This window comes from Somniosus microcephalus, chromosome 5 (genome assembly GCF_052327205.1).
Source record: "Somniosus microcephalus isolate GS21.2 chromosome 5, FLI_Smic_1.0, whole genome shotgun sequence".
Taxonomy (NCBI): domain Eukaryota; kingdom Metazoa; phylum Chordata; class Chondrichthyes; order Squaliformes; family Somniosidae; genus Somniosus; species Somniosus microcephalus.
This window is the reverse complement of record NC_140991.1, coordinates 295,712,931-295,731,662: the sequence shown is the minus strand read 5'-3', so window position 1 is coordinate 295,731,662 and position 18,732 is coordinate 295,712,931. Positions and strand designations below refer to the sequence as shown.

Below are 18,732 nucleotides of genomic sequence, written 5' to 3'. Positions count from 1 at the left end.
GCACAGTGTATGGCGCCTGCTCCGACCAGTTATCTCCTAAAATAGCAATCGGGATCCTATGCACATCATAGGGCCCTGATTTGCATATTAAAAGGTGTCAGCCATGCCTCAGTGGGTAGCACTCTCGCCTCAGAGTCAGACGGTTTGTGGGCTCAAGTCCCGTTCCAGAGACTCGAGCACAAAAACCTAGGCTAACACTCCCAGTGTAGTGCCGAGAGAGTGCTGCACTGTTGGAGGTGCCGTCTTTCGGATGAGACGTTAAACCAAGGCCCCGTCTTACCTCTCAAGTGGGACATAAAATAGCCCTTGGCACTATTCGAAGTCGAGCAGAAGTTCTCCCCAGTATCCTGGCCAATATTTATCCCTCAACCAGCATCACTAAAAAAAAACAGATTATCTGGTCCTTATCTCATTGTCGTTTGTGGGATCTTCCTGTGTGCAAATTAGCTGCCACGTTTCCTACATTACAACAGTGACTACCTTTTAAAAAGTACATAATTGGCTGTAAAGCGCTTTGGGACATCCTGAGGTCGTGAAAAGCTCCATGTAAAGCCAAGCATTCCTTGCTTTCTCTACTGCCTGAAACAAGCTGCTTAGGCTGCCCAGCGGTTAACTCGTCAAGGCTTCTTCGACAACACTGCTGTCCACCTAGAAGGACAAGAGCAGCAGGGTCACGGGAACACGACCACCGGCAAGTCACGCACCATCCTGACTTTGAAATATATCGCCGATCCTTCATCGTCGTTGGGTCAAAATCCTGGAACTCCCTCCCTAACAGCACTGTTGGGAGCACTTTCACCACACGGACTGCAGCGGTTCAAGGCGGCGGCTCACCACCACCTTCTCGAGGGCAATTGGGGATGGGCAATAAATGCCGGCCTTGCCAGCGGCGCCCACATCCCGTGAAGGTATTTATAAAAAAAAGCCCCAGTAAATGTAGCAATGGGCAGAGCGTCGGCATTAACGGGGTCGTTCATAAGAACATAAGAAAGAGGAGCAGGAGTAGGCCATTCGGCCCTTTGAGCCTGCTCCGCCATTCAATGAGATCATGGCTGATCTTCTGCCTCAACTCCATTCACCGGCCCTATCGCCATATCCCTTGATGCTCTGACTAGTCAGAAATCTATCGATTTCTGTTTTGAATATACCCAATGACTGAGCCTCCACAGCCCTCTGGGGTAGAGAATTCCAAAGATTCACCACCCTCTGTGTGAAGAAATTTCTTCTCATCTCAGTCCTGAATGGCCTACCCTTTATCCTGAGGCTGTGGCCCCTGGTTCTAGACTCCCCAGCCAAGGGAAACATTCTCCCAGCATCCACCCTATCAAGCCCTGTAATAATTTTGTATGCTTAAATGAGATCCCCTCTCATTCTTCTGAATTCAAGAGAATACAGGCCTAGTTTACTCAATCACTTCTCATAAGACAGTCCCACCATCCCAGGAATCAATCTCGTGAATCTTCGTTGCACTCCCTCTATGGCAAGTATATCCTTCCTTAGGTAAGAAGACCAAAATTGTACACAGTACTCCAGGTGTGGTCTTACCAAGGCCCTATATAATTGGAGTAAGACTTCTTTACTCCTGTACTCAAATCCTCTTGTAATGAAGGCCAGCATACCATTTGCCTTCCTAATGGCTTGCTGCACCTACACATTCACTTTCAGTGACTCATGTACAAGGACACCCAAGTCCCTTTGAGCATCTGCATTCCCCAATCTTTCACCATTTAGGAAATATTCTGCCTTTCTGTTTTTTCTACCAAAGTGGATAACTTCACATTTATCCACATTATATTCCATCTGCCATGTTCTCGCCCACTCACTGAGATCCCCTTGAAGCCGCTTCACATCCTCTTCGCAACTGACACTGCCATCTAGCTTTGTGTCATCAGCAAATTTGGAAATGTTACATTTAGTCCCCTCATCCAAATCATTGATATAGATTGTGAAAGCTGAGGCCCAAGCACAGATCCTTGCGGTACCCCACTAGTCACAGCCTGCCATCCTGAAAAAGGCCCGTTTATCCCTACTCTTTGTTTTCTGTCCATTAACCAATTCTCAATCCATGCTAGTATATTACCCCCAATTCCATGTGCCCTAATTTTGTTCACCAACCTCTTGTGTGGGACCTTATCGAAGGCCTTCTGAAAATCCAAATACACCACATCTACTGGTTCCCCTTTGTCTACTCCACTAGTTACATCCTCAAAGAACTTCAATAGGTTTGTCAAACAGGATTTCCCTTTCATAAATCCATGTTGACTCTGCCCAATAGTCATAGAATTATACAGCACAGAAAGAGGCCCTTCGGCCCATCGTGTCTGCGCCGGCCATCAAGCCATGTCTATTCTAATCCCATTTTCTTGTACTCGGTCCGTAGCCTTGTATGCTATGGTGTTTCAAGTGCTCATCTAAATGCTTCTTGAATGTTGTGAGGGTTCCTGCCTCTACCATCCTTTCAGGCGGTGAGTTCCAGATTCCAACCAAAAAGTTTTTCCTCAAATCCCCTCTAAATCTCCTGCCGCTTACCTTGAAATTATGCCCCCTGGTTATTGACCCCTCTACTAAAGGGAAAAGTTCCTTTCTATCTACCCTATCTATGCCCCTCATAATTTTGTACACCTCAATCAGGTCCCACCTCAGCCTTCTCTGCTCTAAGGAAAACAACCCCAGCCTGTCCAGTCTCTCTTTATAGCTGAAGCACTCCAGCCCAGGTATCATCCTGGTGAATCTCCTCTGCACCCTCTCCAATGCAATCACATCCTTCCTATAGTGTGGTGACCAGAACTGCACACAGTATTCCAACTGTGGCCTAACTAGCGTTTTGTACATCTCCATCATAACCTCCCTGCTCTTATATTCTATGCCTCGGCTAATGAAGGCAAGTATCCCATATGCCTTTTTAACCACCTATCTACCTGTCCTGCTGCCTTCAGGGATCTATGTACATGCACACCAAGGTCCCTCTGATCCTCTGTCCTTCCTAGGGTCCTACCATTCATTGTGTATTCCCTTGCCTTGTTAGTCCTCCCAAAATGCATCACCTCACACTTTTCAGGGTTAAATTCCATTTGCCACTGATCTGCCCATCTGACCAACCCGTCTATATCATCCTGTAGCCTGAGGCTTCCCTCCTCGCTATTTACCACTGCACCAATTTTTGTGTCATCTGCGAACTTACTGATCATACCTCCTACATTCATATCTGAATCATTAATGTACACTACAAACAGCAAGGGACCCAGCACCAATCCCTGCGGTACACCACTGGACACAGGCTTCCAGTCACAAAAACAACCTTCGACCATCACCCTCTGCCTCCTGCCACTAAGCCAATTTTGGATCCAATGTGCCAAATTGCCCTGGATCCCATGGGCTCTTACCATCTTGACCAGACTCCCATGCAGGACTTCATCAAAAGTCTTACTGAAGTCCATGTAGACTACATCAACTGCACTACCCTCAACCACACACCTAGTCACCCCCTCGAAAAATTCTTACTATTAGTTTCTAAGTGCCCAGTTATTGCATCCTTTATAATAGATTCCAGCATTTTCCCAACTACTGTTGTGAGGCTAACAGGTCTGTAGTTCCCCGTTTTCTCTCTCCCTCCTTTCTTAAGTAGCGGGGTTACATTTGCTATCCTCCAATCTACAGGAACCGTTCCAGAATCTATAGAATTTTGGAAGATGACAACCAATGTGTCCACTATCCCAATGGCCACCTCTTTCAAAACCCTAGGATGTAGGTCATCCGGCCCTTGGGATTTATCAACTTTTATTCCCATTAATTTTGCTAGTACTTTTTTTTTTTACTAATAATGATTTCTTTAAGTTCCTCATTCTCGCCACACCCTTGGTTTTCTCGTATTTCCGGGAGGTGTTTTGTGTCTTCCTCCGTGAAGCCAGAAACAAAGTATTTATTTAATTTCTCCTGCTCTGTTACCGCCAACTTCAGCAAGTTAAAATCAACCCCATTGTGAGGTAAATTCCAGAGACCAAACAAACTCGGAGCAGGCCTGAGGGAATGAATTACTCCTGTTCCTATGTTCCGAACTCCCAAAACCTACATTGGTCCTGGCAAAGACTCAGCAAAGTGAAAAAAAACGTGAATGTGTCAATATACTCCTCCTGTGAGCAGTGGGCAATCAAAATATATAATAGCTTCATAAAATATATATATGTGAATATAAATTTCAGAAGTCAATAAAATGACAAAATGGTGTGCAGAATAATTGCCAGGAGGGAGTTTCAAGGCTGTAACAATTAAGAGGTTGCGATGACCTCATCAACCAAGATAGCAGAACTTCAAAACTGGTTACAGTTTAAAGTTTCTCCTCTGTAACCCTGCACTGACATGCTGAGTGATCGCAGTCTTTGTTTTAACATGACTTTGTTGTGGGCCAAGGAGTATCAGGACAAGTCTTAAGATTTTGAGAGCGCGGTTACCAGCAAGAGCATATTATCTAGGCAGGACAACACGGGCCCGTAATTTCCGATAGGAGGCTTCCTGCGTGTGGATGCCTCCCATCGGAAAAAAAACTACGAACTTACCCGAAGGCTCCCGAGGTGCGTACGCTTCTGCTCCTGGGACTCTCCAAACGCTCAGGGCCCACGTATCTCAGAGATGCAGGCAGTTCGCAAGCGTCCCTGGGATCACGTGGGCCATGGGGAGCCAATAGCAGAAGGGAATCTCCCTTCATACTTTTGACAGATGGACCTGTCAAATATATGAACAGCAATCACTCCAAAAACACAGTAAAACATTAAATAAATTAAAATAAAACCATCACATTTTTAAAATGAGTTAAAATGACAATAAATTAAAAATTTTAAACAAAAATTTAATTTTTTGAAAAAATTAATACAGGCTAAAAATAAACTTACCTTTTTTAAAAGTATTTTTAAATTCTAAATGAGTGAAATTGTTTTTTTTAAACTTTTTTCAACTCTTATGCAGGTAATAGCAGGCCTTGCACCTGCTTTTACCAGGCGTAAGATTTCTAAGGGTTTTCAGTGGGCGGAGGTTCTGCAGAAAGCGGAACTATCTGCCCGCAGAGGCCCTTCTCCAGGGCAGGCATCCGATCTGTCAAGACCATTCTTGACAGGTCGGAAATGCCGGTTTTCGGCGCATGCGCTTCGCATGCCTAAAACCGGCATTTCCGATGTCCCTACGGGTGTGTACACTGTAATTTAAACCAGAAAGAGAACTCATGAGCCAAGGGACAGCAGTTTAATACAGGGATCTACATTTCATGCTTTCAAGTGATGAGATCCATTAACTGATACGATTACACACAGTTCTGAATATGCCACATTAACTGCCACAAAAGAAACGTACTTTTAATACCCATCTACAACTTTCCTATCCAATCATACAAAATCACCTGTTTTTGTTACAAAATACTACCATACAATTCTACTGATGTTCTTCAGCAAAGCATCTATTAACTCATCATATTCTCTGTACTGTTGTACAAGGTACCCCATTATACAGTCCATTTGATATCTCCCATCACCTGTGGCCCCTTCAGAGACTTGCTGCCCCCCCTTGCATCTCTAGGTGCCTATTCAAGGCTCAGCGTCCGAGTGTTGACCAAGCTGGGTATCCCAGCTTCGATACCGCACATACTGCAGCATTCCCAAGAGTGTTCTCGAGAAGAGACTGGTTGCAATTGCGGCTCAACAAGTTGGCAGCACTGCGGTAGTACAATATAAAATGACTATTATTTCCCAGTAATCAACCGTTGTTTATCATTTGATAAACTTGCCCCGTCGAAAGGAAAGCCATTTTATTGAAAAAGCAAATCTGTATCTAACCATTCAGGCAAACCTTTTGAAATACTGAACCTACTCTGCTGGCAAAGAAGGCAAATTGCACGTGCAGCATTGCAACCACTCACCATTTTCCAAGGGAGTCTCAATGCAGCATCTAGGTGCGAGTCTCCAAGAAGTGGAGCTGAAGGAGACAGAGTTGATGTGTTGGGACTCCCTTCGAGTGCTGGCAATGCTACATGAGACAACCCCTCAACTGACTTATCAGGGCTTCCACAGTTCATATGGAAATAAAAATCAGGAGAGATGTAAAACGGGCTGCCGATTTGCTATCACCCGTTTTACACAATCACCCAAAGTCGCAAATTACCCCCACCTGGTGTATGTTATATGCTCGTAACAAACCTCATGCTCTAGAGTTTCGTAAATCCCTGAACTTTCCAATGTAGCATAGCAGATAGACTGGAGTGTGTAACAAAGCAGTAACTCTAACTGGGATCTATAGGATAGTAGAAACTTAAGTATAATACAAAAGTAGCAATATATTACAATAAAACAATGCATTGAGGCAGAATTGTAATACAGGTAAATCACAGCAACAAAGCTCAACCAGTTAACTGTTGTAATCTGAGATGCTGTACTTTCTTGTACTATTCTATCGAATATATACAGCGGGCGGGTTCAGTGAGGTCGATAGTTTTATTTAGTTTTTAGCAAGTTTTGTTTTCCTGTTGGACCAACAGTGACAAATGGCAATTTCCATAATGAAATCCCATGCTTTGCACTGAAGTGCTACTATACCACCATTGAAATTAAAGCGTACTGTTGAGCCATGTGATTTGAGCTGAAGTGGTGCTGTATTTATGTCTATAGTATGTGATGGAGAGATTGTGAATGCTGACTATAACCTAACCTTTAAGACACTGGTATATATTCTGAAATACAAACTAGATCAGTAATTGACACTACATTGTGGAACATGCTGAAAGTTAGACACAGGGCTGAATCGTGACGGATTGGATGTCAACGGGATTTTATTGGGACTTCTTAACTGAACAAGTACGTTACATAAATAACTCCTATTACATTAACACACATGTACTTTAAAGATTGATCCAATATATACACAATGTCTCGCAAATAGAACGTGCAACAGCACAAAGCAACGATCAAATCCTTGAAGATGTCAACTTACTTTGTTATTTATTCAAACCTGCAATTATATATTATATTTATAAAAGTATTTCTCAGCAAAAGTTCCTCAACTATCAAATGATCAGGGAATGAATCTGTCGCTCAGCATCATACTAAAGCTTGTCCCCTTTAAAATGTCTTCTTTGCCCCAGTCTCCAACTGAGAGGAGCAGTCAGGTAACCTGCTCTCAATTTCAGTCGATCCCACTTAATAACCACCAACAAGGAGGTGCTGCAAGAGTCTTGGATCAGCTCCCTTCCTCCCATAAGCTCTCCTTTCTGGGGCCACTGCCCAATACTTGCTCCCAACTGTATGGCCAAGATTATCAACTTGTAGCTTAAGGAACTGTGGTTACATGAACAGGCCCGACGTGATCCTACCTGGAATAGTCGCAGTAGACTTCGAGTGTCTGTGTATCGAACAGCAGACCACACCAAGGAAAGAGGCAGTGTTCTGGCAACGAACTGGCCTTGCTGCAGCCCGGAAGGTTCTCATCCAGTGCGAAGTTGACCACGGTTTTATGAGGGCTTATGAAACAGCCATACTCTGGGATTCCTGCAGCCAGAATTCTTGGTCATTGAGAAACATAAATAATTTGTTGTTCAGTATGACCTCTTCAGTGCTCTACAGCGCACTAGTTCACAGCAATAGAAAAAAAAACACAGTATTGTATTGTCTCTATTACAATTGTGTAGGATTTCACAAATGTACAAAGATTAGGTTCTTGGGTGCCATAGGGCACTGATGTGCCAATGTGAATTGCTATCCATAATCAATTCCCTGCAGTAAATCTTAAAGCTCTCGCAGCAACAACAACTTGCATTTATATAGCGCCTTTAATGTAGTAAAACTCCCCAAGGCACTTCACAATAGCGTTATCAGACAAAATTTGACACACAAGCCACATAAAGAGATATTAAGACAGGTTTGGTCGAAGAGGTAGGTTTTAAGGAGCAAATTAAAGGAGGAGAGAGACACAGAGAGGTTTAGAAAAGGAATCCCAGAGCCGAGGGCCAAGGCAGCTGAAGGTATGGCCACCAATGGTGGAGCGATGGAAATCAGGGATCCGCAAGAGGCCAGAATTGGAAGAGCGCAGAGATCTCCGAGCATTATAGGGCTGGAGAAGGTTACAGAGATAGGGAAGAGTGAGGGATTTGAACACAAGGATGAGAAGTTTTTTTTAAATCGAGGCGTTGCCAGGCTGGGAGCCAATGTAGGTCAGCGAAGGGGTGATGGGGGAACGGGCCTTGGTGCGAGTTAGGATACAGGCAGCAGAGTTTTAGATGAGCTGAAGTTTACGGAGCGTGGAAATTGGGAGGCCGGCCAGGAGAGCGTTGGAATAGTCAAGTCTAGAGGTAACAAAGGCGTGGATGTGGGTTTAGGCAGAAGATGGACCGAGGCAGGGCGGAGTCGGGCGATGTTACGGAAGTGGAAGTAGGCGGTCTTGGTGACGGAGAGGATTATGGGGTCGGAAGCTTAGCTCAGGGTCAAATAGGACGCCGAGGCTGCGAACGGCCTGTTTCAGCCTCAGACCGTGGCCAGGGAGGGGGATGGAGTCGGTGATTAGGAAACCTTCCACCTCCAAGAGTAGGTACCAAGGGGACAAGCCACTTCCCTAGTGGAAATGAGAGAAAATAAAATAAACTAGCATTTAAAAAAAAAAATCAGTTGATGAGCGACTCCCAGACTGCTCTCGAGAGGCTTCGAGCAGTGGCTTACAGAGGGCTGTTGGCAGAGGTCTTGGGTACAAATCAACTACACAGCCAACAACACACTACATTCACTCAATCTCGGAGGGGAAGGGACAGAAAGGGAACTGTTGGCATTTAATCAGAATGATCACCAGCAAGAAGACCACAGAAAACATAGAGTAAAAGGTCTGTAACATCAGAGACTACGTCCAACGCCAGAGGGCTCAAAATTAAACATATAGGGCTAGAAATTAGGTACCTTAGCGCCTCTTGTTAGTGCCTCCAAGGGGGCGCAAATGACTTTTTGCCCGGGCGCGGCACCGCTATCGACGCCCGCTAAATACAGCGGGAGTTTAGCGGCGGCACTAACCATTTTCGCCTCGCCTGCAAAATTGGCCCGCGCCCCCTGAATGTGCGCAGGCGATGACAGCGACCGATTCAGGGGGCGGGAACGGAGCGGCAGGAGGCTCGCAGGGCGATAAGTAAAGGGGAGGCGACGGGTGGGGGGAAAAAAAAATAAAAAAAAATAAAAATCGGCCGGCTTACTTGTCGCGGCCCATTGCGTCTTTGAACGCGGGGTCCGTGCCGCGATCTGGCAGCCCGGCACGCCTCTTGTGTACCGGGCTGCTGGCACAGCACCCCGCTCCCCGGTGGTCCAGGTAGGGCCCCGCAGAGTTGTGGGCTTGGGCCCTCCCCTTTAATGAGGGGAAAAGCCCTTCCATGAGGCAGCGCTACGTGGCCCAGTGCGTAGCGCTGTAGAACGCACCGTCCCGATATTCAGGGTTAGCGCTCCAAGAAGGAAGTGGAGCTCTTCAATTAGCTTTTTGCCCTCTTGGGGGCGCTAAAACTGTATTTTGCGGTCGCCGGCGCTAATTAGCGCTGCAAAATGGCCGATACCGAATTTTTCCTCCATAGGCTTGGAGTTTCAGCTAGGGGTGAAAGCGGGAAAATGCGCACGGAATGCGCTGGTTTTCCCGAGGGGAAGTTATGCCCAAGGTGCCACACAAACTCATTTGCATAAGCCGGAACGTAAAATCTCCCACGAATCAGCACAATCGATTATTGACTGGAACACGGCCAATGGGGCCTTAAGATGACTGAATTTAAACTGAAAATGTGTTGAAGTAATTGCTGTAGCTGAAGAAACAGGCCAATCACTGGTTTCAAGTGACTGCTGCTCACAGGTCTCATGTACCAAGGGCAGATCAACTGACTGAATTTAAACTCATTTAAGCTGAATTTAAAGTAATTTAAGATAATTGTAGCGTCAGTATCAGAAACATCCCCGAGTGAGGCTTCAATTGACTGCTGATCACTGCAACTGCAAGTCATTAACAATAGATTAATGTGACACCACAACAGCAACTTTTTTTTTATTCGTTTATGGGATCTGGGCGTCGCTGGCAAGGCCAGCATTTATTGCCCATCCCTAATTGCCCTCGAGAAGGTGGTGGTGAGCCGCCCTCTTGAACCGTGTGGTGAAGGTACTCCCACAGTGCTATTAGGGAGGGAGTTAGTTCCAAGATTTTGACCCAGCGACGATGAAGGAACGGCCGATATACTTCCAAGTCAGGATGGTGTATGACTTGGAGGGGAACTTGGGAGGTGGTGGTGTTCCCATGTGCCTGCTGCCCTTGTCCTTCTAGGTGGAAGAGGTCGTGGGTTTGGGAGGTGCTGCCGAAGAAGCCTTGGCGAGTTGCCACAGTGCATCTTGTAGATGGTACACACTGCAGCCACGGTACGTCGGTGGTGGAGGGAGTGAATGTTTAAGGTGGTGGATGGGGTGCCAATCAAGCGGGCTGCTTTGTCCTGGGTGGTGTCGAGCTTCTTGAGTGAGTGTTGTTGGAGCTGCACTCATCCAGGCAAGTGGAGAGTATTCCATCACACTCCTGACTTGTGCCTTGTAGATGGTGGAAAGGCTTTGGGGAGTCAGGAGGTGAGACACTCGCCGCAGAATACCCAGCCTCTGACCTGCTCTTGTTGCCACAGTATTTGTGTGGCTGGTCCAGTTAAGTTTCTGGTGAATGGTGACCCCCATGTATATAGCGCCTTTAACATAGTAAAATGTCCCAAGGCATGTCACAGGAGCGTTATCAAACAAAATTTGACACCGAGCTACAAAAGGAGATATTAGAGCAGATGACCAAAAGCTTGATCAAAGAGGTAGGTTTTAAGGAGCATCTTAAAGGAGGAGAGGTAGAGAGGCGGAGAGATTTAGGGAGGGAATTCCAGAGCTTAGGGCCTAGGCAGCTGAAAGCAGGACAGCCACTGGTGGAGCGATTAAAATCGGGGATGCGCAAGAGGCCAGAATTGGAAGAGCGCAGAGATCGCGGATGCCTGTGCGCCTGAGCGCAATGTGATGAACGTCCCGGAGGGTGTGGTCAGTTTTGTGGGCAGTTTCGGGAGAAGGGACCTTCAAACTGGGGTACAAAGGTCACGGAAACCCGTGCCTAAAGCAGTTATGGGCGCAACTCACGCTTAAAATTCCGCGATCTTTTGCGCTAATGAATTTCATTCCGTCCGGATTCCATCGCTATCCGGATGGAAATTATGCGAGAGCTCCACACCATAATCGGAACTTTTGGACAGACCAATGTGCAGATTACATGGGCACAGTTTCCAACTAATACAAGATGACAAAGCACCTTTTGCAGATTAAACTGTGTTGTCACTATGCCAAGAACTATGCCTCACCAGAAATTTTTATGCTGCAAATAATAACCAAGTTGTGTAACTATGTCTCAACGCTCATTAAATCACAGATTCAGCAAACCAATCCAAACAGGATCAGAACACACTGAAATGATCATATTTATAATATACTGTACATCGCTACATGAGCGAAATTTGCCTGGGGTGGACTAGATTTAGTATTAATAAGTTTATCAATAAAACTATTATTAACTAAGCAGCAACTGGAGTTAATCTTTATTTTTGATCTCTTTCGCCCCCTCAATTCTTGCTTTCAGTTTTGTAAAGTAAACTGTGGTTTACTTCAGCGGAGTAACTAGAAATAGAAGCCCTTGCAAATTTGCAGAAGGAACATAAACTGTCATTTAAAAAGAAATTCATCAATTTTTATCCCTCACCGTCCCAAAACGTGTTGAATCCTTACTGGCGTACAGTTCTAAGGACACCTTTCAGGGTATCACCCAATTGGATTTTATTCATTTTTAAGCCTCGGTTGAGAGCGCTGCCAGCTTTTCAAGTGCAAGAGCGTACAACCTAGCTCAAACCTGCCTTCTCCCCGCATCCACACGCTTCCAGCAGTGGACAGTGATCAGGTGGCCAAATTTTAACCTGCCTAAGCCAGGGCGGACAGGGGGGGGTGCTGAAAATCATTGGAGAGTCTTCACTGATGCCCAGTGCGGATCAGCTAATATTTTTTAAAAATTCGTTTATGGGATGTGGGCGTCGCTGGCAAGGCCAGCATTTATTGCCCATCCCTAATTGCCCTTGAGAAGGTGGTGGTGGGCTGCCTTCTTGAACCGCAGAGGGGAGTTAAGAATCAACCACATTGCTGCGGGTCTGGAGTCACATATAGGCCAGACCGGGTAAGGACGGTAGATTTCCTTCCCTAAAGGACATTAGCGAACCGGATGGGTTTTTATGACAATCCGGTAGTTTCATGGTCACCATTACTGATACTAGCTTTTAATTCCAGATTTATTTAATTGAATTTCAATTCCCCAGCTGCCTGTGGTAAGTGCCCTGTATTATCAAGTCATCATCGCCACAGGTTTTTCCCAGTAATTAAAGGGGAGGTTCATTGATACCGCAGCGCCTCATTCTCAGCATTGGGCTCAAAATGCAGCCGACACTCCGAGTCTGCACGCAAGGCTCACTGAGGACCCAGAAATTATTTGAATGAGCCACGAAGACCACATTACAACTGGAATGCCTGAGCGACTGCTGGAAAATATGTTTTTTTTTTTTTAATTTGTCCGTCCATTGTGGCCACCCAGCTTCCCTGCTGCTGAAACTCAAAAACAGGAAGCTCTTGCTCAGGCGCCGTCCTCCTCTCCGCCCCCAAAAGGTCTTTTAGCCCTCGAGGTGCCAGCAGTCATTTGTTTTTGCTGGGATAGCAAATCGTGCCCTATAAACTTGGCACATCTCCACGGAACACGCTGGGAGCAATATTAAAATCGAGCTGGCCTTGCATTACTGCACAGGCACACGCACACAGCACTTAATGGGCGCTATGAGTCATTTAGGGAGCTGTATAAAACTGTGATTTTATCACTTGATAGCCAAGCTAGATTATCTAACTGATAGCGTAGTCTTCATTCCCCAAATGATATGTGACCGCCACCATTCAAATCAGCACAGCCTGTTCAGGAGAAACGAAGGGGGAGAAATTCGTTATAGCCCAGGAATGGGCGCTAACTTTAGAAAAGTTTGAGATTTAGCGCCAGGCACTAATGATTCAGACTGCACGCAAAATTCAATCTCATCGTTGAAAGGATGGGAGCGCTAAATCAAGCGCTAATGGCCTAGCTCAGCGGCGTTACACTCAAAGGGTGGACCAATATCGGGTGCAGTCTAATCTCAAGTCATCATCGCCACAGGCTTTTCCCAGTACTTAAAGGGGAGGTTCACTGATACTGCAGCGCCTCATTCTCAGCATGGCTGGCTGTGCAGCTGCCTCAGCAAGGAGAAGCACAACAAGGAGAAGGAGCCGGAGGACTGAAACAGGTGTGCTCATGGCAGATCCACCTCAGTCAGATGGTCAGGGTGATTGAATGCTTCAACAAATGCTACATACCACCATCTGTACCACAAGCTTCACACATTGCCCAAAGCACCACACCCCCAACACTCACCCACCAACAATCTCCACCTACCAACACTCACACCCACATCTCACGCCTTGCACACAATGACAGCTATTCAACTATGGCAGGCGCAAGGGTCATTAGTTGTTGGAATGATTGTGATATGTTTATGCATAAATTTATTCATGGAGTTTGCAATATTTTGTGGTCTTTCTCATTTCAACTTTGCACCCAGGAGGACGCTGTGAAATGGCATGACACAGGGATGGCATGATGGGCATGTGGTGAGCAAAAGGGATCTGGGGTTTACCTCATCCTGGTGTGAGGCTGGAGGTCTGTTTGGAGGAGGTGGCCGAGTTCTGCGATCACCACCTTGGTGAAGCGGAGCCATCTATTTCACTGCTCCTCGCTTAAGTGAAGGTAGGAGAAGTGCTCTCGGAATACCCTCGGAGGAGAAGGCCTCCTGTTGAAAGCCCTCATGACCCTCCTCCGCCCTCTGGCCACATGTTCCAATCTTTCTCGCTGCCTCCGCTTCCACTGCAGTAGATCCTGGAGGGCGAGGTCAGCTGCCAGTACAGCCCCCATTAATGTAACCAAGTGTAGCACTTTGATATGTTGTGAGAATAAATGTAACTAATTGTTAGTAGCCACAACACTCCTGATACTAAACAACCTTTAAATGACTGAATTAAACTGTTGCACAATGTCAAACTGACAAGGAAGCAGTGAAACAGCACTAACCTGAGAGCTGCGACTTATTACTCCGGATCCCTTTAAGTAGCGCCCCTGGAACCAGCATCCGCCTGCTTGACACCTTCTCTCCCTGTCGGGGCGAGGCGTTAAGGCAGGGGACGGCAATGAATTTTGCAGATCGGGCGCCCAGTACACTCACTGACGTCACGATCTGCCTGGCGTTGAAGTCCCCGGTGGTATCTGTTAGCGGCGGCACTACTGGGGGGGCCGGATTTGGCGTGCGCCGCTGGATTCGCCTCGCCATGACACTACTGCATCAGCACCCAGTTAGCGCCCCCACCAGGCGCTAACCAACTGAATTTCTCCCCCTATGTACTTAGCACACACATCCAGTAATGCTGCAGATAGCTGGTACAGCACAAGCTCTCCTACTTCCACGTGGTGTAAAGTCCCAGTCCCTGCACCATTTTGACCTGAAGCTAAAATGAAACTAACTACCCGCTCACCGAGCGTTTCCCACCCACCCCCCAGCTATACCATTTCACAGAGGTCGGATCATGGTTTATGGAGAATGCGTACCAGGTGGATAATTTACCTTTCTTCTAACGTCCGCACATCATAGAAGCATACTAAAATATTATGGCCCAGAAATTGGGTATAGCCCCGCCAGCACGTTTGCGCCGAAAATTTTGCGCCCGCCGCAGAGCCAGTTGTGCCCGCCCCATATTCACTTTCAGCGCCCCAAAGCGGAACCGGGCGCTGGTACAGGGTGTGTCCGCCCCGCTTGGGGCGCTGAAAGTGAATTTCAGCGCTCCCGGTCCCGCTACGCCACCCGATGCGGTGCGGCAGGCTGCTGTACTGCAGGCCTCCCCCTTCTCCTAAGGGGGAGGTGCCTGCAACGGCCGGAGCCCCGATTGCAAGTGCCGGCAAAAGAGCCCGGCACAACGGAGAAGTTCCGGGCTCCACGGAAACCAGCCGGCAATGCCGCAGGGGGGGGGGGGGTGGAGGAGGCCGGGGAAGGAGTTGCGGGCAGGCGGCAGCCGAAAAAGCGGCCGCCCCGCACCTCCACCTTAACTTGCGCCGCTAAGGCTGCAGTAAGGACCCGGTCTCCCGATGTTGTTAGCGCCCGCCACGGAAGAGGCGGCCGCTACTGAAGATGGGGATCGGCGTGGTTTCGGGCGGTACCGGGGCACTGCGCACACCGATGACATCATCGGTGCCGGCGCAGCGCTACCGGCTAACGCCGATGTTAGGGCCCACCTAATTTCGGGCGCGACGCAACTTCCGGCGCAACCCACTCTTTCGCCCCTAATTGGGCGCAAACGCAACTGAATTTCTAGGCCTATAAATTTAAAAGGCCCTGAGCTGCAGCAGCTTTTCAAGACAAAATACCCAAAAATCGTTAGTGTGCTTTGTGCAGTTAATTATAGACAACAATGAGGGTCGCTCCTTGTGACAGTTTCACATAAGCTATCAATTCCAGCCTAACTAAGGGACACCCACAAAAAGTGGCCGTGGAACAGGTGCAGTGACCCATGACCTGTTCCTGGGCTTTCGTACTGCGCACTGGCAGTACTGTTGGGTGTATTCAACCATCCATGTGGCTATCCCCGGTTTGCCTTGGATCCTTGCAGACAGCTCACCGCACTGCGTAAAGTGCTCTGTGCGAAGACACTGTAACTCAATGGCGGAAATGACGTTCCTCTGTTGTACAGAGGTCGCTGGATGAACAATTGGCATTTCAGTTCACAGTCGATGTGTAGTTACTTCTTGCTCCATCCGACATACCTTAGAAACCTTTTTGCACGCGCCAAGTGTGGAGTGACCAGCAAAAAGTCATCAATCAATCGCAGCATCAACCTAAAGGAAAGAAACAATCATTGGAATAAGGAAGAGAAACGGCACGCTCAAGCCAACTTGCAAAACCAAAAAGCAGTTTTTGACAGCAATGACGTCAAAACATTTTAAGCTGAATTTCTAAATAAAAACGGATCTAGATTTAGAAAAAAAAGCTCCTACCACTTACCCGTCCTCCTGAATTCCACTGAAGAGCTTGTTCTCCATGTCGCCGTAACACAAGCTGCAAAGCAAGGCGGAGAGCAGGGAGCCCTGCGGTATTCCACAGCACTGGACATAGTACCTGAGAACAGGAGACGGAGCCTTTGAGACTGGATTTCATTCTTTTCATGTACTATATATTGTAATTGTAATTATAAATGAAAAAAAGTGTGTTTTATTTAAAAGAATTCCCTGGCATAATTTTCATAAACGATTTTTGGGCTTTAGTTCAACTGGTTTTGATGTTCAAATTCAAGTCGAATACCCAAGAAACGCCTTCACAGTTTTTGAAGGAACATTTAAAAACTATTGATGAGTCAACATCATGCAATACATCAGCTGCTTATAGGAAAACTCTCGACGCAGCTTCCTGTGTCAATTACAGACACTGGCAAGGATCAAGCTCACTTGTACACAACTTTTATTGACAAAAACAAATCTGTGTACACTCGCGTCAAAATGGGGCCCTCAAAAGAGATGTAAAGTGAGTGACAAAACCATGCATTTAACATTATAGGCCAAAGTTGGACCAAGGTCCCTTTCCCAACATTGAAAGTTAAAAATAATGAGAGTCTCTTCCAGTCCAACAACGAATGTGACTAACAATTTTAGTTGCCTCTCTGTAGAAAATAATAATGAGCTGCCCATATAGTACTGATAATTGAGGGTATATAGTTAGAATCATAGAATGGTTACAGCACAGAAGGAGACCATTCGGCCCGTCGAGCCCGTGCCGGCTCTCTGCAAGAGTACGTCAGCTAGTCCCACTCCCCACGCCCTTTCCCCGTAGCCCTGCAATTTGTTTTCTTTCAGGTGCTTAGCCAATTCCCTTTTGAAAGCCACGACTGAATCTGCCTCCACCACCCTTTCAGGCAGTGCATTCCAGATCATAACCACTCGCTGCGTAAAAACGTTTTTCCTCATGTCGCCTTTGGTTCTTGCAGCACTTGACCTATGGTTCATTGTCCAATTGACCGGTCTATCCACAATTCTCTAGTTCAGGACAAAAGACTAAGGGAGCAAAATTGGATCGCGCCCGCTTTTGGGGTGCTAACTTCGCTGGGGCGATACTTTTAGCGCCCCGAAAAAGTTACTGCCCCCGCGCCCGAAATTCACTGGTAGCGCCCCAAGAGGGAGGCAGGGTGCTACTGGAAGCGCTCCCCCTCCCTCTTGGGGCGCTGCGAGCGAATATCACGGCTTATTAAAGGGGAAGGGGCCTAGCGCAGCACGACCCGGGGCCCAGCTGGGCCACCAGGGATCGGAGCGCCGGTAAAAGAGCCCGGCACACAAGAGCAGTGCCATGCTCACGGAGCGCAGCCAGCACCCCGAGGGCCGGGGCAGCAACGGGGGCAGGTGGCCAGTAACAAAAATGGCCGCCCATCACCTCCCCTTTAATTTGCGCCACCCCGGCCGCACGTATGACCCCCCTGACCCTGTCGGACATAGCGTCCGATGATAAGTCAGGCGGCGCTACCAAAGATCGCGAGCGGGGGCACTGCGCACGGTGATGACGTCATCGCCGGAGGCGCAGCGCCGCGGGGCACTAACGGTTACCACCGCCGCTAACCTCCCGCTGAATTTCACGGGAGGCGTTATCGGTGCTGCGCCCGGGCGCTAGTTGCTTTGCGCCCCATTAGCACCCTCACTAATGCGAGGCGCAAATCAACTGGATTTTTCCCCCTAACTGTTATTTGTATTTGATCTTCCCTCTTTCATAGGAGATGCTGGCAGAATAAGTGCCTTCTGCCCTGTTCTCTTGCAAACAGTGGCAGCACTCCAGATTGTCCGGTCATGCAAGGTCCTTACTGTGAGCCAATTAGAAATGGAATTTGCTGCTTGCCCTGCTTATTCTCACCTATTAATGTGCATTTGCTGGTCGTCACGGCATAGTTATTAAATGTGTACAGTATCTGCAAAGATTTTTCAGCATGGAAATTAGGTGAATACGTGATGGTGTGTATGTAATTCTGGTTGCAGGGATTCCATATACTGTAGTGCTTTGGGGTTGCTGTACATGGGTAAGCTCATTAAGCTAGTTTCAAAGCACATTTACTGGTTTACATTGTAATTTTGAGTACAAGTGCTCAAACTTGCTGCGGTTCCTTCAATTGGCTTTAAACAGAGTGAACAACCTGAATCGGAGTATTTTGGCAGCTGTGATCATGTGCTGTAGAGTGTGTGGGGACTCGGCAGCGCAGCGCTTCCTCAGAGCACTGCCTTGACAAGTCACAGGTTTACGAGCCACCAACCACCAGGCAGTAAGCCACAGACACCACCTGCTGGCGACTGCAAGGACACCCGCTGGAGATGGATCTTTCTGCAGGCTTGTGCCTCGCGAGATGGTGGAACTGGCTCGTCAGCTCTCACGTCAAGTATTCCAAGAACATTGTGCTTACTTGTCCCCAATTCGGATAGTGCTGTTCTCAATCATTTGCTTGAAGTAAGCGAACATGTGTCCAGAGTTCTCGTTCAACATCAGACCCTGAAAAGAAACCCAGCACATCTGAAAAAGGTTATGAACCTCGTCAATGCATTGACAGTCATATT

General features: G+C 47.3%; 1 protein-coding gene across 3 annotated transcripts in view; it reads right to left on the bottom strand.

The window, feature by feature from the left end:
* The window catches only part of tert (telomerase reverse transcriptase), a 119,140-nt gene that overhangs the window by 53,903 nt on the left and 46,505 nt on the right, over window positions 1-18,732 (bottom strand). For all 3 annotated transcript variants that reach the window (XM_085989164.1, XM_085989167.1, XM_085989165.1), the window contains 4 exons: window positions 18,582-18,667; window positions 16,154-16,267; window positions 15,916-15,987; window positions 7,349-7,537 (listed from right to left, as the gene is read on the bottom strand). In XM_085989164.1, coding sequence (XP_085845290.1) covers window positions 7,349-7,537; window positions 15,916-15,987; window positions 16,154-16,267; window positions 18,582-18,667 — 461 coding nt within the window. The remainder of the gene's footprint in view (window positions 1-7,348; window positions 7,538-15,915; window positions 15,988-16,153; window positions 16,268-18,581; window positions 18,668-18,732) is intronic.